The 21,086-nt window shown below is 35.9% G+C and overlaps 2 protein-coding genes across 3 annotated transcripts; one reads left to right on the forward strand and one right to left on the reverse strand.

The window, feature by feature from the left end:
- Positions 1 to 6,170: 6,170 nt before the first annotated feature.
- Positions 6,171 to 13,121, reverse strand: rchy1 (ring finger and CHY zinc finger domain containing 1). 2 transcript variants are annotated; one of them, XM_056254810.1, is made up of 8 exons: positions 13,029 to 13,121; positions 12,453 to 12,572; positions 11,171 to 11,286; positions 10,942 to 11,020; positions 10,759 to 10,862; positions 8,040 to 8,069; positions 7,680 to 7,800; positions 6,171 to 6,503 (listed from the first exon to the last, which is right to left on the reverse strand). In XM_056254810.1, the coding sequence occupies exons 1-8, from the start codon at positions 13,080 to 13,082 to the stop codon at positions 6,318 to 6,320; spliced, it is 810 nt and encodes a 269-aa protein (XP_056110785.1). In that variant the 5' UTR covers positions 13,083 to 13,121; the 3' UTR covers positions 6,171 to 6,317. The 2 variants fall into 2 exon arrangements, with proteins under 2 accessions (XP_056110785.1, XP_056110786.1); XM_056254811.1 differs by lacking the exon at positions 6,171 to 6,503 and adding an exon at positions 6,541 to 6,729.
- A 2,550-nt stretch (positions 13,122 to 15,671) lies between these two features.
- kcnv2b (potassium channel, subfamily V, member 2b) lies at positions 15,672 to 18,383 on the forward strand. Its single transcript, XM_056254807.1, has 2 exons — positions 15,672 to 17,070; positions 18,111 to 18,383. The coding sequence occupies exons 1-2, from the start codon at positions 15,763 to 15,765 to the stop codon at positions 18,378 to 18,380; spliced, it is 1,578 nt and encodes a 525-aa protein (XP_056110782.1). The 5' UTR covers positions 15,672 to 15,762; the 3' UTR covers positions 18,381 to 18,383.
- Positions 18,384 to 21,086: the final 2,703 nt, after the last annotated feature.

Consider the following 21,086-nt stretch of genomic DNA (forward strand, 5'->3'; position numbering starts at 1 on the left):
AGAATGAAGAATCTCATTTGTCGCCATTTTATGCATCCCCCTTGGCTTCCCAGTGGGTTCACCTTTACAATGTAATATCATTTTTCATTTCAAATTATTTAAGATAAAATTGTTATTTATACTTTAATATTATATTAGTTTACAATTAAATAACATTAATTAAAAATGCAAAAAAAATTACAATTTAATAATTAAATTTAATGACCTGTCACATGATCAAGACATGTAATGAAGTGTTTCAGTAAACTGTTGATCAATTCAAATAAAGAGTTTTTTCTTTTTTTAATGATCCAGAGAGAAAGACGCAGACTTTAGCTGGGTTTTGGTTATGAATATGGACCGGTTTATCCGTTCTATGATCCCTTCATCCAGCCAGACCGTTACAATGACTTCACTCCTAAAATTTACATCCGTGATCACGCCAGACCTTCCATTCCCAGGCCAGTGACCCCCAGGTCACAGCAACACCCAACAACATCAATGGTGCAGCCACTGACGTTTGGTGACCTCTGCCCTCCGCCAAGAGGTGGCGATTTAAACAACGACCAACTACCAGTTTTCATCTGTTGACCCCAAGGAGTGGAGCTCGATGGTGCGGACAGACCTCTTTCCCCTGGTCAGTCTGGTTCAGTCATTGTCCCTGGCGTCTTCCTCCCCGCGTCCGAGGACAGCCAAGTAACACAAATTCCCATGCAAAATACCAACGGGCCGAAAGCACCAGACCCCCTGCGGGTCACTGAATCTAACAGAAAACAAAGACTGTTAAAGACTTTGGCAAATCTATCAATTAAAAGGATATATATTTATTTTAATGACCTTTTAAAGGCTCGTTCACTCCAACGACTCCATCACTCTAATTCTATTATAATATAGGCAGCTGTAACGATAGCGAAACCGATAAACTATATTGTTGGAGCCCTTAATAAACAATGTTATTGTTCATTCATCATATCATGATGTCGATCATAACATACTACTTGACAGGCTGGAAAACTGGGTTGGGCTTTCTGGGATAGTCCTAAAATGGTTTGGGTCATATTTAGAAGGGAGAGGTTATTATGTGAGTATAGGAGACCATAAGTCTGAGTGGACATCCATGACATGCGGAGTCCCTCGAGGCTCAATTCTTGTACCACTCCTGTTCAACCTGTATGCTCCCACTGAGCCAAATAATGAGGGGCAAATTGCTCACCACAGCTATGCAGACGAGACACAGCTCTACTTAGCCCTATCGCCTAACGACTACAGCCCCATTGACTCCCTGTGCCAATGCATTGAAGTGAACAGCTGGATGTCCAAAACTTTCTTCAGTTAAACAGACAAAACTGACGTCATTGCGTTTGGAAACAAAGTTAAGTTCTCTTGTAGATCTTTTTTTGTTCCACAGTAGATTTTTTTATTGTATAACAGGTAATCTCAATGTAGTGTGAGATTAGTTTATGTATGTTTTATCTTTTTATTTTTTATGTAAAGCACTTTGAGAAACCTTGTTAGCAGTGCGAAACATAGAAAATTATACAGGTTTGGAATGACATGGCTGATTAAATAATGACCGAATATTCATTAAAAATGTACAGGCCTGTGTTTGTGATTTATGTTGATTAAAAATTAAGTTTTGACTGGTTTCGTGTTTTCGTCTCTGACTGGAATCGCTGCTGTTGGCTGTTTCGGTCACACTGCGGCTGCTCTGAACATGTTTTCACCACAGACACGATTAATGTGTTCTTATAAAAGCATTTGCGGGTTTTAGATGAATTCATCTTTACCATAAGAGTTCACAATGACTATCCCTTGGGTGTGTTTTCAATTAAATTCAGCCAACCAAACAAAACATGTTTACTAAAATGATCAAATCAACGTCTTTGATAACCACACGATCTCTTCAGTGGAGGCCGACTTCCGTCTAAAACCTTGCAAACAAAATGTGAAATTACAGAGAAAAGGAGCATAAACACATCAAAGTTTTGACACCAAACATAAATTTGTCCATGTGTGAAAAACTAAATCTCATATAAATGTGCTCAGTTCTGTTCAACTTTCAGTGCAAGACTGTCATACTTCAAATATTCTTGCGTTTTTCCGAGGAGCTTGAACAAGGTAAAATTTTACCAATTTATACTTTTGTACAAAAGTACGTTGAATTCTTACATATTGGATGATTTTTTAAATCATGTGTTCCTATTGTAATGTTACAGTAATCTTATTGTCCATACACATTGTTTAATAAATTTTCTTTCTCTAACAGAGAGAGAGACGTTTAATAAGAGATGGATGGTTTGGGACCAGCACTGTTTGGATTATTTTTAGTGTCTTTTACAGTTTCTAAACCGGTAAGGACACTTCATATTTTAATTTCACAACCAGATTGACTTATGCAGTCTCATAATAAGCGTGTTTACTTTGTGGAACTAGGTCATTACAGTATTTGTGTCCTTACTTTTTTCCATTAAATTAAAAAAAAACGTTCTTATTCCCAGTATCATTGGTCCATGACAATTTGTATGGAGTTTACTTGCACATTTATCATTGTTACACATTTGTGAAATGGATCGCCAATCCTTTACCTCTGCAAACATGTTTAAAGCTTGTCTTAAAGAAGCTTTCACTACTTTTTAATTAAGTTAGAACCAATCCATTTAGGGTTTTATTTTTATTTTATTTTTAAAATCGATTTTCTTTTATTTCCCTTTTCTATGATATTGTATCTTTGTGTAACTAAAGCACTCTGTATAGTGCTTTACAAATAAATCGTGATTTTATTTAAAGAACCTTGGTTTCATAGACAAGGCTTAAGCTATAGTCCCAGACTAAAATGCATGTCTGTTTTAACTGAAAGCTACTTCCATTGACGCATCTTAAAATGTCAGTGCCATTGTTTTATCTCAAGATGCACACCAGTAATGTTTTTTTTTTTCTAAGGCACGTTTATAAAAGCTACTTAAATGCCCTAATTGAACTAAGGCCTAATCCTTGCTTAATCTAAGCCCTGTCTGTGAAACCGGACCTTGATCTGATGATTATCTATGTACAATCCTCTGACCGGTTAGTCTGTATCATCAGCTGACATTATCCAGTTCTGAATCCTCTGAATCAAATGAGTCGAGCTCTTCGGAGGAGGTCATGGTACGGAGAACCACAATAGAACCCACTGGGCTGAACACCATGAGACCGGACATCCTGGAGGACAACCAGCACCAAACCAGTAACCATACTCCACATCCGGGCCTTGCGCTGACTATACCTAACCCTGCCAACACGGGACAGAAGGTTGTGGAATTGGGCCTAGATACAAGCCTCGGTCCTCTTCAGCCGGCTGAGCCAGATCTCGTGTCTCCAGACCTCACCACCCCAGAACTACGATGCTACACGGTAGAGCTCACCAGTCCTGAGCCCAAACCTGCCAGAGGAGATAACGTTTAATTAGCCAGCATGCTTATATTTTACTTGACTTGTCTATTCTTAAGAAATGTGATGGTGTTTGTAGCAGGCTTACCTTAGTTATTAGTAAGAGGTTGACCAACCTTTTATCCTTTTTCTCTGTTCTTCTGTAGCAGTTGAACTAGGCTATCACACTACAACTTTCATGTGTTGCATTTGTTAAAATGGTGTATCATTTACATTTTTAAATATTATTATGATTAGTTGAAACAGTATTTAAGAAATATGAAATGGTTATATAAAGCAAAAGAGGCATCCTGATTCCTGACGCTTATAAGGGACAAGAGGTTTTTCAGAAACTTTGCAAATTCAAAAAGTAATAAAAACGTGCAAAATATTATAGTAAAATCACTTCATTTGAACTAATAAAGCATTGGGTTATAGAATGATGACATTTGTGAGCTTTTTTTCCACATTTAAAACACGCAACAATTTGGCAATGACTCATAATTGGTTCAATGCAAATTAAGATAATTGCACAAAAATAAATCTTACTTCCTAATTTTTCATCTGGAAGATTTAAAAGCATAAATACAGGTCATATTTTTGATAAAGCACTTTAGTCTCCCATATAGACGAGGCTTAAGCTAGTCTCAGACTAGATGCATGTTTGAGCTGTTTTAACTGAATGTAACGACATATCTTAAAATAGGCTACAGTAGTCAACATTTGAAGTGGATCAAAACCTTTCATCAAAGTTATACATGAATTGTATAATTGTGAACAATACCCGTTCTTGTCTTAGGACAACTTTGATGAATTTTTTCGATTCAATGCCCACGTTAAATGTTGACTAATCAGTGCCATTGATTTGTCTCAAGTAGTAAAGCACACCAGTAGTATGTTTTTTTCCTAAAGCACGTTTATAAAGGTTAGTTGGTGAATCACATGGTAACACATGTAGGCCTATAATGTCTAAACATTAGGCTACTAAATAATTAATAAAGATAAAAAATAAAAATAAATTGGACCAAGTATACACCCCTATACAGGATATGGTGGTGAAAAAAATGATAAGGCCCAGTAGTAACTTGTTATAATTTCTATTCTTTCTATTCTAATCTTCTCATGACTTGCCAAATTTTTTTCCTTCTTATTCTTGTGTGTCGGAAATTAGCTTCCCGTCTTCTTCTCGAAACAAGTGTCTGCTGTTAACGTTTCTCACGCAGCTCATAACAACTTCTGCTAGCTCATACTGAGAATAACTGCTCATTCGCTGTATAAGAGCTAAACAGTTTTAAGTATAAATCCATTCCTATATTCAGAAATGGGCATAAATGCATGAAAATGTATTTAAATAAAAATGCAAAAAACCTCAGTTTAAATGTATCAAAGTAAAATACCAAATATCAATATCAATTTTTAAATTGAAATACAAAAACAGTATTTTGTATTTGGAAAATAAATACACAACATACACGTGAAATTGGCCATTCAGTGAAGTATCACAATCAAGGACCTATTCTGAATGCAAATTACACTTTGGTGTTCACAACTGCTTAGAAACTGTTGTTTTTATTTCACTTACCTCTTCCCCTGCCCAGTAGGAAACTATTTTTTTCACCATCATTACTTCTCTAACAATTACATATTGACTCAATACTGTTTAGCATCAGCAACTTTTCAAAAAGACTGGCTTTAAGGTGTCGTCTGTGTGCAAGATGCCAAACAGAAGCCATTTCTATACTTATTTCTGACCAGGTTACACTGCAGCCTTTTACTGAACACTATAAATCACATGTAAAACTGTGGGAACAATATGATACTCTCTGCTTTTCTAAAAACCCAAAGTAAAACCCTGAGGTATCCCATGAATCATCATCACTCAATTGAGATTTAATATGGTAGCACTATTTTACTGTTTTCTTACTTGGATTATTCATGATAGATTGTTTTATTCTCATCCAAATTGCTTCAAACACAAATGTGAATAACAGCACTCTGAAATCAGTCGTTCAAATGATGTCATGATGATGTCAAGTCGGTGAGCTCACCATTCACTGCTGCCAGCAAAACAACACGTGACGGTCACAAATAACCCACCGCCGCAGGAACAGGAGACACTGCAGAAGTTATTAGACACATCATAACAGGATGGTGCAACCTGACTGAAAGCTGGTTTGAACCCTGCAATTCATGAAGTTTGGCCACCATTGTTTCTGAGAGCAAGTAACTAAGGTGGAATAAAAGTACACTTTGGATAAAACTAGTCATTTCATTCTCAAAAATGCCCGAGTCTATACTACAAATATCAACAATATCTGGAGTCACACTCAAAACAAATAAAACAAACTTCTGGAAAAAATCCCAAGGACAAGATTCTTTCTAGAAGGAAAACTTTAGGAAAATAAGATTGCTTCAGTTTTTTTTATTAAATGAAAAAAAGATATATTACGCAATGTGATCATTTTATTTTATTTGTGTAACACAAAGCTTGTTTCTTGCCCAGCATTAACCAATAAATAAGCATTAAATAAGTTTAAAATTAACAAAGTTCGGGCATGATCTCCACTGTCCCCACGTTACTTTTAAACAGTCTTAAAAAATATATTCTTGATGGATAATGAGGATTTAGTAATCAAATCAGATTTTAGCAAAAGTTTATCCTCATTGCACTGGATTATCTTTAACATTTGTTATGACACACAATGCATGTGGAAAATTCAAGAAATATGTATGTTGCAAATCTTACGGATGGTTTCCATCACAGAAAAGTAAAGGCGGCTCAAAAAAAAAGTTCTCATCCAGTTTAATCCAGCAAAAAAAAAAAAGGATAAGAAAAAAGAGCAGTTGTACAGACATGGAAGCAGTGAGAGAGAAGAGTTTGTATTTCTAAATTATACAGTCAGTTCTGTAAAAGCTTAACTGGGAGATGAACATCAGTCGTGGTTCTGCGTTTCGGTCTCTTCTTCTAGCGGCTGCTGTGCAGGCGGTCGTGGGTCGACGGCGGGGGGTGCGATCAGACCCCCGTCCTGTGCCGTGTTGTAGGAGCCACAGGTGCTGCACTTCATGCCCAACACGTGGAAGGACACAGTGCAGTGAGCCTGGCAGTCATTGCATATGATCTGTGAACAAACACAAAGGCAAGTTGACTTATTGGGGAAAATCTCACAAAAATAGGTCACATTTCACAGTAAAAATCAAGGAAAAAATAACTTGTGGCGCTCTAGCGGTTAATAAACAAAACTGCATGAGTCTTGCATTGTAGCCGGAGCTACTTCTCTCCGTTTAAGTAGATGCCGAGTCACACAGGAACTGGGACACTCCGCAGCGGTTGTCGTCCCGCCCGGTCTAAAATAGTCCGAATATAAACACTTATTAGGATAAGACAAAAACACGGTTTGGATGATGTACTCGCTCATTATATACGTTTTAATTTTTGGAAAAAAAAAAGTTACTTAGTGTACCTTAAAATAAACAAATCGCTAAATCGTTATTTTAGTTATTTAGTAAAAAGTACTATAATTATACTGATTTAATAAAAAAAAATTAAAGGCAAATTCTACGATGAGGTAAAAATAACAAAATTATTTCTTTTTTGGCATTACATCAATGAGAATGCAATTTTTTTTTCAGAAATGAGAACTGGGAAATAAGAGAAAATTGTTATGAAAACAGTAAAAATCATAATGGTCCTACAAGGTGCAATTTTATTATGCAATACAATATAAATATTTATAAATATACCCAATTTAAGTAAAATCACACAAGATTTTCTCCAGTAACTAAAACTAGAACTTTTAAAAAATAATTTTCGTTCATTGAAATACAGCTGGAAAAATATATAATAATAATAATAAATAAATAAAGATTTAAAACATTTCATATAAGATGAAAAACTCAAATGAAAATTAGAAATGTTGCCCTGGAAACAAATTAAGTTTAAGTTGGAGTACTAAAATGACTAAAACTAAACTGAAAATAAATTGAATAAAAAAACGAATAAAAGCACTACAACTAAAATGAAAACAAAAAGCAAATAATATTAATAAAAACTATATATATATTTTTTTACTGAATTAAAGAACTAAATTAATTAAATTATTATATTGAGGTTCACATTGAAATTTCTCCACATCTGAGCTGAACTGTCATCATTTTACAACTGCAAGATATGAGCACATCTTACAGACTCATTAACCAATAATCACTTCTGCGTGTGTTTGCATTGCTCCTCATTTGCATGTCCATTTGGATAAAGTGTCTGCTCAGTGAATGCATGCAAATGAAGGCTCTGTTACCTTTACTGTAGTGTCCTGGTACTCAGTGGGCATGGGAGAATGGGCAATTTCCTTATCTCTCTGTTCCCAGAACTGCTTCATGTTAAAGGCAGAGTGCATACACAGGGGACAGCGGTAAGCCCTGCGGGACAGACCGCCAGATGTAAGCACATCTCTCCACTGTTGAACACTATCCTACACAAGCCTATGACTGGTTTATGGAGTGCAATGAGGATCAAAACATGTTAACAGCTCAGAGGCTGATATTGTATATGGCTGTGACACTTAAGTTAGAGAAATGTCACTATGAATATATGCAGAATTAGCAATGAGCCATAAGAAGACATTAATACAAAGTCAGAAAACAACAACATTCCTTACCCAGTTCTGCACATGTCATCAAAGCATGTTCTGCAAGCAAAAAAAGAGTGTTTTTACATCAAATCACATTCATTTGATAGGGCACCAGATGATACACACAGTGACTTTAAATATTTTATAGAAATCATTCATTTTTTCTAATATACTGTATAGTGGCCATCACTTGTGTTCAAACCTTTAACTGTTAAAAGTCTAAATTCAATCATGTAAAGCGATCAAGTCTCTTCAGAAATTTTTTACACGATCTCTTTATGAACTTTTTGAATTGTCAAAGTGTCAGTTGTGTATAGCAATGGAGGGACAGAAAGCTCTCAGATTTCATCAAAAAGATCTTTATTTGTGTTCTGAAGATGAACGAAAGTCTTACGGGTTTGGAACGACATGAGGATGAGTAAATAATGACAGAATTTAAATTTTTGAGTGAACTATCCCTTTAAGTTAGCCTGGATCAGTGGCGGCTCCAGACAATTTTGATTGGGGGGGCAATGGGGGGTCCTGGTCATTTCAAGGAGGGTCTCATGAAAACCAACAAAAAATACAGTGGACACGGCTAATAACTGCATATTGCTGCTACTTAACAAATGGTAAATGGACTGCATTTATATAGCGCTTTCACAGACCCAATGGCCACCAAAGCGCTTTACATATTGCCTCACATTCACCAATTCACACACCGACGGTTTTTTGTTTTTAATTAATTAATCAATTGCAGTTTGCAAACAATATGCTCGAACTTTAATTGCCATAGCCACACCCATGACAAAAAACATATTTACAAAATAGTATCCTCCTCATCCTCCAATTCCTCGGTGTCCTCTGTTTCCAGTCTATACTAAGAAATCCTATGAAAAATTATTTACAAAATCTTCTGCAGTTCAGTTCAATTCTTTACAATAATATAATATATTATGAAAGAAAATTAAGCTGTTACACTGAGATGGTTTAGGAAAACCATAAAGTGTTTTTGTACAGTCAATTAATTGTACAGGCAGCATTAAACCATCAAAGTTAAATGATTGTTTATAGCTTATGAATTTCGTAGCCTAAATTTTCTTTAGCAGGGGGTTTCAAACTTTTTAATGGCAAGGAGCCCTAAACAATACCCTTGTGAGATTCTTTATTTAGGCTTATAATATAATAAAATATATGCCCAATATAATATAATATAAAAAAATGAATTGAAGTATTTGAAGTGATAGTTTAAATGCTTCAATTTGTTTTCATATTATATTATTATAATATGAAAACAAACTGAAGCATTTACTGTAAATAGCTAGATCTAATAGCTAAATATTTTCAAGAAAAGTCAATATGTGAACTCTTTTATAGTAGCCTAATCTAACCATGCCTGAAACTATTTAAATCTATGTAAACGAATGATATATTTTGAGTTTGCACGCGGGTGGGTGTGTAATTGTTACCGTTCTGTGTCCATCATCCGTTATTTCCACCACTTTAATCAAACCACTCTTCTTTAAAACATGATATTGTGATTTTATTTCACATGTCTTTGCGTTTCTCGTCGCCTCTCGTATTGAGATATTTGGTCCGCACACACGACTCACTGCCAATCACACGCGCTCACATCATTCTCTTTCTTTGAAACATGTTAACTGCACTCACCAGTTTGAGCACTGCAATTATTTCTCACATACAATCAAATGGATTTCCCCACACATTTCGCGTCAGTCCTCCGCGTGGCATATTATTCTTTTCTGCGCGCCCGCGGCATCAGAAGTGCACGACCGCGCACGCGCGCAGCTTAGAGGGAACGTGATTCTTATGTTTATATATTTTGTATGTCGAATAAATTATTAATTATTATTGTTCTGCGTAGTTTGAAGATAAACATTTTTAAATATTTATCCCGGATATATATATTTTTTAATCAGGAAGGGGGTGGGGGGTCAAAGCATTTTTTGGGAGGGTCTTGAGACCCCCCAAGACCCCCCCTGGCGCCGCCTCTGGCCTGGATGCCAGCTGAACTTAGCCCCGCCCACAACATTTGAGGATGGGAAGTTCGGTCTAGACTTGATCCGTTAAAAAGCAAGTATGCCACGCATACACACACACACACACACACACACACAACAAGATGAGAAAGGAGACAGCGAATTCATAAACCGTGACATTATTGTCTCTCTCACTGTCAAAAGAAGATCTAAATAAGATATTTTTAGTTGTTATTATCTTGTTCTGAGTTATGCTGAATGGATATGGAATAGGTAGCCTATCTGTTGTGAAATTGAATATGTGATAATTACGGGCTAGCCTACTAATGATATTATTATTTATAAATGTAGAATTAAACTTGTTTAAATGTACAGTTTGGTGTTTTGTTTTAAAAAGATATCCTTATACAATAAATGCATTAATCTCTCAATTGGGTATTTATCATTAAAGATATAGGGAGTTTGCAATCTAACGGTCAAAATGAGCGCTTGTGGCAGTTCTAGTAGTTATGGAATTCTGGCACTTCTAGTGTTAATTCAGCTAAATGCTCACGCTGTGGCGTTACAATCTTCTTTTGGTCACGTGATACAAATTCGCAGGTCAGAGTTCACCAAACTTGAACTTTGGAACGCTTTGAAATGTGAAGCTTCTTCGCCTGAGCTTGCGTTTCCAGTCTCCTGCATTTGCATGCATATGAATGGAAGTCAATGGAAGGAAAGAGTGTAGTGTGACCGCCTCTTAACACAACAGATGACCAAACACTCACTTGTGTAGCAGATGGCCGCACGAGAGCACATGAGCCCCTATTCTGGACGTGTGGATGTCCTCCATACACACAGGGCAGTTCTGCCTAGACACGTTCTCAACACACTGAAACCACAAGCACTGCTTAATATTTCACTAATGACAACAAAATGATCAAGTAACGTACAAGAATCACTTTTCATACCTTGTGATTATCTTTTAGATCAGTGGCTAAACATAAATTGCACTTCGTACAATGGAAGTATTTCTCACTCGGGCCAATTCTAAAAGTAACAGAGGAGAAAAAAGGAGGTCAATGAGAATCTTATTAAAAGAATTACAAATGTATTGCTTCGGTTGATTAATGAAGGCACCTCTCATTTGTTTTGCATGAAAGCGTGTGCTAAATTAATTCATGTAAATGCCATGCAAACCTGCATATCCCGCAGGGCTGGCAGTGGTACTGCTTCTTGTCTTTGTCAAACAGATGGCAGATGTCACAGTAATACTCCCCGAACTTCACTTCACATTCTTTACATGTCTGTTGAGCCTGATGAACACAGAATGAGCAACAGTTTTAATAACATCAAAGCTGAAAAGCAATAAAAGAAAGAAATCATATTTTGCATTAAGAAAAGGCCTTTTTAGAGGACCATTAGAATTTGTTGCATTTTGACATTTAATGATGTATACAACAAATAGAATCATGATGTGTAATTACTTCTTTTGCATCACAGTAAGATTTTGTTAGATGACTAGAATTGTGAAATATATACACTGCCGCTCAAAAGTCTCTTATGCTCATCAAAGCTGTAAATACAGTAAAACTGTAATATTGTGAAATATCATTACAATTTAAAGTAACTTTTCTATTTTGAATATGTAATTTATTCTTGCGGTGCAAAGCTGTATTTTCAACATCATTACTCCAGTCTTCAGTCACATGATCCTTCAGAAATCAGTCTAATATGCATAATATTATTATCAATGTTGAAAACAGTTGTCCAATTTTTTTTCCAGTATTCTTTGATCAATAGAAAGTTAAAACGATCAGCATTTATTTTAAATCGAATTTGTGACATTATAAATGCTGTTACTGCCACTTATGATCAATTTACACCATCCTTGCAGAATAAATGTATTAATATCTTTAAAAAAAAACTTTACAAAAGCTTTCTTTTTCAGATAAATGCTATTCTTTTGAACTTTCTATTCATCAAAGAATCCTAAAGAAAATAAACTGTTTTCAACATTGATAATATTAAGGAATGTTTCTTGAGCAGCAAATCATCATACTAGAATGATTTCTGAAGGATCATGTGACACTGAAGACTGGAGTAATGATGCTGAAAATTCAGCTTTGTACATGGGAATAAATTACATTTTAAAATATATTGAAATAGAAAACAGTTATTTTAAACTGTAATATTTCAGAATTTACTGGGGTTTTTTTAACCAAATAAATGCAGCCTTGGTGAGCATGAGACTTCTTTTAAAAACATTACAAACTCTTACTGATCAAAGCTTTTGAACGGCAGTGTGTGTATATAATTATAATTATATACATATATATATATAATTATATATTCTTTCTTTTGCGTTTGTGGTTTAATGTTACCCACAATAAATAATACCCAAACATCTTGGCAGATTTTGTGAGATTCACCCAAGCCAATTTTATGATGTGTTTAGAGCCTAGTTTAAATATGACTTTACCTCTTGAATAGTATTGCACGATGAGCATTTGACTTCTCGGACCTTAAATCGGTCCATTTGATGGTTCTCTTCACCATCATGACAGAGTCTGCAAACATAAAACTTCCCACAGCAGGGTGCCTGCAGGGACACACCACAAATATATAATAAGCCATCACCATCAATGCACATATACAGTCCGCATATCTTATAGCAAACACATCAAACACTCACAGGATCAGAATATGTTGTAAGTGCAAATGCAGGTCCATAACAAAAACCCTAAACCAATACTTCTTAGACCATACCGAGCAAAGCAACAGTCTAAACTAACATATCTTATTTGTTGCCTTTAAACCATCAATAATTAGATTTTACTTCATAGAATAATTTTGTATTACATCTTAAAAATAGTCAATGGGTGTTCAGTGATGTAAGTTATATCCCATACAGTTAGCAATATGCTAATAAGACTTGTTTCAACCTCACGCTACCGTGCGACTAAGGAAAGTATTTACCAAAACAATCATGCTAACTTATTGACATTGGCAAGCATATATGAAATACAGCGTATACATGTAATGAAATGTCGCTCACTTTTAACAAACAGCTGCGAACATAGTGCTCACATCCGACTTCAGTGGCGGCCATGTTTCATTCAAATGCGAGAAAACTTTATTTAAGCGTCGGTTATGTATCACGTGTTTATGCCGCTTTCGCATTATAATGTTCCCTCGTTAAAAATAAAAAGACAAAAAGAAATAAAAGATTAGCTTAGCCTTTTATCCAAACTTTTTAAATTATTTTCTGTCCGATAAATGTAGTGTTATTGAAGCTTTATTTTTACATGACACGGGACAAGCTTTGAAACAGTCGACATTTTTTAAGATTACCATTTAGTATGTAAAGTGAAATAGTCTTATAATGAAATTTAATTATGTAGAATTACTTCATATTTCATGTCCAATTTATAATCAATAGGAAAGTTATCACAATGCTTATATCTCAGGGTTTTGAGTCAAACATCCAGCTTAACAAATTTTTAATTACTTAAACGTTTGGTTCTAATTTACTGTCTTATTTTTGTAACAGCATTTTGAAACAAAGTAATACGCTATTGAATTTAATAACATTCTGTCCTGTAGCCTGTTCTTATAATATTAGATTTGCATTATTAATAATGTCCCTTTGTTTTTATATAAAATCACCATGCAAATAACATTTGGTGGACAAATCCTTTATTAAAGCTGCAAATAAAAATCAGACCATTTGTGTGGGTTTGTCACAAACAGTGACAGACGGTGGCAGCATCTGCCCCTCCAAGATTAAAAACTTGCCCAATGTCTTTCCTAAAATGATTGCTTAATCTGATCTACTGTGGGTTTAAGCCCTTAAGAGTCTATAAACCATTGAACATATAAGTATATTCATGTTATATCTGAATATATGATTTATTAAGCTCTACTTTTGGACTTTGTAAAATGTTGTAAAACTTGCTAACATGCTCAGTTTAATTTTTTCCTCTCTCTCTCAGATGCCCTTGAGATCTGGAGGGATGTGGATGTGTTTGAAGGCAGTATTATTTGTTATACAGGATTGATTCTTTGTTACATCCTGATAGACTTTTATATGGGAAAATCAGTTAAGATATAAAATAAAGAGATATAATAAGAATAAAATCAAATCGAACAAAATACAATAGAATACAAATTATTTCTACAGAAGAGAATATCTTAGATGTGGATGATGGCAAATATCTTAACACAAGTTACTGAATAAATACAAATTCATTCTTTTATATGAAGAGTTCAAATGCTAAAGCCTCTAAGTGCCATCTGAAATTTTCTTCTAGAATGATAATTTTGACCAAGCTCGTATATTTAAGTTCAGTAATTTCACTTAAATGGCAATGAAAATTACCTATTAATTGTCACTTAAGTGAAATTACTAAACTTAAATATACGAGATTGATAAAAATGATCATTCTAGAAGAGAATTTCAGATGGCACTTATAGGCTTTTGCATCTGAACTCTTCATATATTTCCTTTTATTATTCTAAGAACAATATAGCAATTAGGAAAAAGTCATAAACATCATGGGGTTATACAAAACTCATGCAAAGAATATCTTCACAACCCTAAAAGTTAATAGGAATAATTACAGTAACTGAACTTAACAATACTCTCTTATTCGTAATTATTTTACATTTTGACAAATTGGTGGCTAATTTGTATGAATTTGTACAATCTCACTCATAGATCTCATGATGGTTAGGTTTAGGGTGGGGTTCTTTCTAAAAAATATTACTTTTCCATACGAATCACATTGGTATGTTTTCTCATTATATCATGTTGAAACCTAACGGCTAATCTCGAAGGTCTTAATGACCCGGTTACCTTAAGTGACTTTGCATTATCTGTCCTGCTCTTTCCAGTGTTTACAACTCTAGATTCATGTCCATTTGAATTTGTTTTGTTTTTGAAAGCAGATAAACCCTGCATACATTATTCAAAGAAATATTTATGTCATGATCACATTTTCAATCCTGCATTCCTCCTCACCAGTTTTATATAAAGTCATACTGTATATATCTTTGATTATTAAAAAGCTCAAAATAACATTATCTTTTAAAAAATAAACATTTTGTAACATTATAAATGTCTTTACTGTCACTTTTGATCTATTTAATGTGTCCTTGCTGAATAAAACTATTACTCTTTTTTTTTTAAATCAAATACCTCAAACTTTTGAATGGTGTATCATTTTCCACCACAAATATAAAGCAGCAAAAAAAAAAAATCAACATTGATAATAATAATAAATGTTTCTTGAGCAAAAAGCATATTAGAATGATTTCAGACGGATCATGTGACCGTTTCCTTCATTCATGAATTCCTTCATGTCCACTTACTTCTGTTTGGCTGCTTGTTTAAATGTTATACTATCATTATCCTCTAGTCTAGTAAACACCTGCTCTATCATGAACTAGATAAAGATGCCCATATTTTAGAAGCAGTTTATAAATAAGCCTTTGAATGTTGAAAGGGGTCTTGTTTGGGGAACTTGATATTCATTCATTGACATTCATTAGCAAGCGTGTCATTTCAAAGAATCCAAAGCAGACTTCACCCTCAAGCAAAGGCTTAACGGATAATGGCATTTAAGTTGAACTCTTAGCTCCTTATAGATGGCATTAGAGGACTGGTGCTTCCTCCTGCCTGTCTCTTTATACTTAAACAGAGTAGGTTTAGTGTCAGTAAAGCTCTGAGATTTACAGGCGCGCTGTACACTAGCTATCCTCCTCTAGGAGGATAGCGGAAGACTGAGAGGATGTTCAGTGATCAGAGAAACAGGAGACAGAGCCTCTTTCCCAACTGCAAACTAGCAACTTCTGAGTCAATAGACGACACCGTCCCATTCGCTAAAGAGTGTTTGGTGAAACAGTGGAGCTCCTTAAGCGAACTACAGGCGGATATCTATGACATCTTTGAGGATGTCGACGATGGGGAGGTTGAGAGGTATTCAGAGCCTTCGTTATGGTTTACCAGCATATCACCAAGCAGGAATTGCACGCTTAACCTCAACGTTGGAGGAAAGTCCTACCGTATCACCTACAAGATGGCAGCGAGATACCCACAGAGCAGAATTGGCCGACTGGCCACCTACACTGACCTCAACATGAAGCTGAACCTCTGCGATGACTACGTCGTGAAGGACAACGAATATTTCTTCGACCGAGATCCAGACGTCTTCAACAGCATCTTCAACTTCTACAGGACCGGTGTGCTGTGGATCAAGGAAGAGCTCTGTCCGAGGAACTTCTTGGAGGAGATCAATTACTGGGGCGTTCGGATCAAATACTCTCAACGGTGCTGTCGGATCCTGCTCGAGGAGAAACACGACGAGTTGTGCGAACAGCTCAAGGTTCAGAAGGAACTGGAGGCGGAGGTGGTAGTCGAAGAAAACGAGGAGGCGTTCGACAGCATGTTTCTCGGCGAGACGCGGCGGTCACTTTGGAACTTCATGGAGAATCCGTTCTCCTCGGTCCAGGCGAAACTCATGGCAGTCGCCTCGAGTATGTTTGTGCTGGTGTCGCTGGTCACGATGACTCTGTCTACGGTGGAAGAAATGGAGAACATGGCATCTACTAACCAGTTTAGTGGCAAGCCATACGGAGAGTTCGTAGAGACTCTGTGCATAACCTTCTTCACCACTGAGTACCTGTTGCGTCTGGTTTCAACCCCAGATATCTGTTGCTTTGTTAAGAGCATACTGAACGCAGTAGACCTCATGGCCATCCTACCGCAGTTGCTGCAGTTCGTGCTCGAGACCTTTGAGGACTTGGTTCCTGGGAAACAAAATGCGGACATGCAGACTGTAGGTCAAGTGAGCAAGGTTGGACAAGTGCTGCGAATCATGCGACTCATGCGTATTTTTCGGGTTCTGAAACTGGCCCGTCACTCCACGGGGCTGAGAGCGTTTGGCTTCACGTTGAGGCAGTGCTATCACCAGGTGGGGTGTCTCTTTCTCTTTATTGCCATGGGGATCTTCACATTCTCTGCCATGGTTTATAGCGTTGAATTTGACGCCCCTAATACCAACTTTACCAGCATTCCACATTCTTGGTGGTGGGCATCTGTAAGTAAACATTATTTCTATTTATCATGCATATATGATATAGATGATGTTACTCAGTACTCACCCTAATGTCTTTCGAAACCAGTATCACTTTCTTTTTTCTGTGGAAAACGCAAAAGGAGATCTTGATAATGTGCAACAGTCAAGTTCTAGAGGTAAAATCCCATTCATTTTACAGGGGAATTTGAAAGATAAACCTTTAAAGACAGACCTACAATGAGCTACGAGGTTATTAATCGATGGTATGTTACATTTTTAAATAATCATGTTTAACAGTGGAATTCCTGGTGAAAAGTGGCATTAACCATGATACAGCAGAGAAATCTCTACCAATCAGAGAATCGCAACATGCAAATCGTGCCAAAATAACTCTTTAGCTTTGTGATAGAGTCAGTCTCCTCACACTCTCAAACTACTTAAACATTTGCATGCATATTATTCCCACAGCCTTTGTCTTTTCGTCCAATTTTCAAATGTTGTGATTCCTCTTGTAGATGGCTGGTTTGGTGCATGGCTTATAACTATTATAACTTATAACTCTTAAACAAAGGTTTTTAAAAAAAAAAAATCCCTATAGGAGAAATACTTACAGAACCAAGGCCGCTCAAAAAAAGTGGACTGGCACTATTGCTCTCTATAGCACAAAATCCTCTGCTCTTTTCCGTACAATAAAAGTGAATGATGATTATGCTTGTCAAACATGATTTACAGAGAATTTTCAGTGAAATGGGATAAAATGATTATCCTGGGATACAATGATTGTCCCTATGGGACAATAAAGACTCTATCTAAATCTATTATACGTCTTCAGGTTTGGAAAATGGTGCACAAGTCATTTGAACTACTTTTATGAAGTTTGCATGGTGTTTTTGGAGCTTTACCTCTTATGGTCCGCATCCACTTTCACTGTGTGACGTAACGTTCTGCTAAACTTCTCCTTCAGTTTTCTATGGAAGAAAGAAAGTCATAGGGGTTTGCAACAACACAAGGTTGGGTTAATTATTTATTTTGATCAGTTTTGCAATAACTTCTCATTCCAGGTGAGCATCTCTACTGTAGGCTATGGTGACATGTATCCAGAGACCCTATTGGGGCGGATATTTGCCTTTGGCTGCATTTCCTTTGGGATCATTTTGAATGGCCTTCCAATCTCCCTACTCTTCAATAAATTCTCAGATTACTACGCCAAACTGAAGTCTCATGAATACACTTCCAACATGAAGAACAGAGGGAAGGTTAACTTCATCCTGAGAGCCAAGAAGAAACTAAAAGAATTTGGCTGCATCGAAACTTATGACACTGTTTCGTAAACACTAGTAAAATTGAGTTCCCAAAAACGTAAAAGGGAACATTTTCTAAAAAGCCTCTCATGTAAAAGTGCCAAAAGTAAACGATTAAACTGTACATACTTGCAGTCTGTTATTTCTCAGTTACCTGATCCTTGAGCATGATGAACACATCTTTGGTAATGAAGTTGTACTAAAGCAATAAAGTACATTTTAATGTTTGGACATTATGTTTTGTTTTTGTAACTCTGTACCACTGTAGTTCTGCTTTTTTTAAATTATGTTATGCTTTTCGCCTGGTTATAGAAGCACATTTAGACACACTGACCTGCATTATCCTCACAGTTGACGTTCTACTTTGCAAGTCCTGATTTTCCACAAACCTAACCCCATAAGTTATCCCTAAAATCAGAGGGAAATGATAGTGAATAACACTGATGTAGAAGCACCTAACCTTGTGAGCCTAAACTTGACATAAACTGTAAACTGGTTCCTCAAATCTGATTGGTTGATTGGAATGTTGTTCCAGGATCAATAAAGATGCTGATCCAGAACCATGTTAAACTTGGTGAAATAAGGTTCTGCTTCTAACCTTACCTGACTCGACCTGTCTGACAACCACAATAGAAGATTAATCTAATTTACAAATAGAGTTAATCTAATTTACAAAGTTTCCCTGATGTGTCCAATTAAATTAACACCGTATTTAGCCTCCAGAGACATAACAATTCCTTATTTGTTCTCAGCAATTTCTCGGAGACCATACAAGCCTTTGGGTTCAGTTAGGTCAAATTGTCACAAAACTTAAGAGTGACATATAGTGACTTAATACTTCTAAAATGGTCTCATCTGTTTTGGTATTGAGTTTACTAAGAATCTCTGGAAAAACATTTTGAGTTTTTTTTTTTTTTTTTGTGGTATAATTCCTGATATCTCTTTGAAAAATGAAAATGTTATTCCTGGTTATATACGCATTATGAGAGAGAAGATTTGGATGTTGTTCAATCTTAATTTGTTTTTGGCTAAATATTTTCTTCTAATAAGAAAGCTGTGAAAACAGTGAATCTTTATTTTTCTTGCTCCCTGGTATATAATATATTGCCATTCTGTATTTTTTGTTTTCTATAATAATAAACATAATGGAGTAGGATTTACTTGAAAAGGGCTAGGAAACAATTTTCACTTAACAGTAGGCTAGCTAATAGTACATTTCATAAAAGATTACAAAGAAACGGCAAGACAAGTAACATATTGAATTAAACGTGGAATTTTTAAGTACTGTAGAAACACTGAATTAGTAGGCCTACTCCAAAATTATTGTTTACAACTTAAAAAATAATGGTTTACACTGCAGTTACAAGGTGGCTAATGACAAAAAAAACCTCCCCAAGATGTGAGGAAGAAACCTTGGTTGGGAGGAACATCCTCTATCAATATACATTTTAGCAACACATATATTTATAGTATTATTATTAGTATATTAATAAAAAGAATGGCAAACCTCTTTCGGACTCGTCGACGACACCGCGGTTGCTCTCCAGTCCTGCAGGTGGCGGTATGACGTCAGCGAGCTCATAAGCCTAACTTCTTCTCGCTGTGCTCTTGCGCTTCTCTGACCTCTGCGTACTGAGCTGGTACTGAGTGCGGTCCTGAAGTTTGGCGAAATGGTTCCTCCAGTGCAAGTGTCGCCGCTGATTAAGGTTTGTCTTAACAAATCCATCATTCAAGATGTTTATTACTCGATTTAAACGAAGAATGGCGTCTACAGGACTATCTTTCCCTCATTCTGTCAGAGCGGGCTGTGATGTTTTGACGTCTTTTAAAATGGCCGTCACGATATTACCTTCCTTCTCTGTTAATAAAAACAAAATTACTGATACTAATGAGATTTATTTTGTCTTTCAGACAGCCAGATGGTCTGCATTGCTTGTTGGCATTCTCTATGGAAAGCGCAGATATGGTAAGAACAAGCAAGTTGATCTGAAACAGTCAGACAGGTGTTCAAATGGCATTCTGTGGACAGAAGGACCTTTAAACCATTCATAAAACATTAACCGTGTTTATATATATATATATATATATATATATATATATATAAAATATAAATACACATACATGCATACACTCCCTTTTAACAGATTGCTTGTGGAAGTCTAGAGTGCATGTTTCTGTAGGTCTGAACTACATATATTGGTTTAATTAATTAAAAAATATACAAGAATGAAAGTTTGTGGCCAAAATGGTGCTGATAGTTTAAAAATGTTCACACACTTGATAAAGTTACAAAAGCTTTTCTTTATCTCCAGATAATCTGAAACCAATCGCAGAGGAGGAGAGGAGAATAGAAGAGGAGGAGAAGAAGGTGCGAGAGGAGAAGGAACGCATTGCTAAACAAATAGCAGAAGGTAAGGTTTCACCTTGACAGTTTAATAGTTATTCTTCTGCAAATTCATCAAGTGAATATTGGAATTGCTTGCTCATTTGGTTATCCTGACTTCCTTTTTTTGTTTTGTATTCAACAGCTAGTGAGGACACAATCCTGAAATGAGCTGCCCAAAATGTCGGTTTTATCGTGTCATTGTAAAAATCTTGTTATCTGACTGGATAACTAATGATGCTTGTATTCTGCCATTTTGATTTTACAGTGCCCATTTCACACCTTTCAATGTTTTCTCTAATAGGTTATGCCAGACTAATACCTGTTTTTGTGAAATAATCACTGAGTACATG

The sequence above is a fragment of the Rhinichthys klamathensis genome, unplaced genomic scaffold, assembly GCF_029890125.1.
Source record: "Rhinichthys klamathensis goyatoka isolate OS25496 unplaced genomic scaffold, OSU_Roscu_1.1 h1tg000114l_1, whole genome shotgun sequence".
Taxonomy (NCBI): domain Eukaryota; kingdom Metazoa; phylum Chordata; class Actinopteri; order Cypriniformes; family Leuciscidae; genus Rhinichthys; species Rhinichthys klamathensis.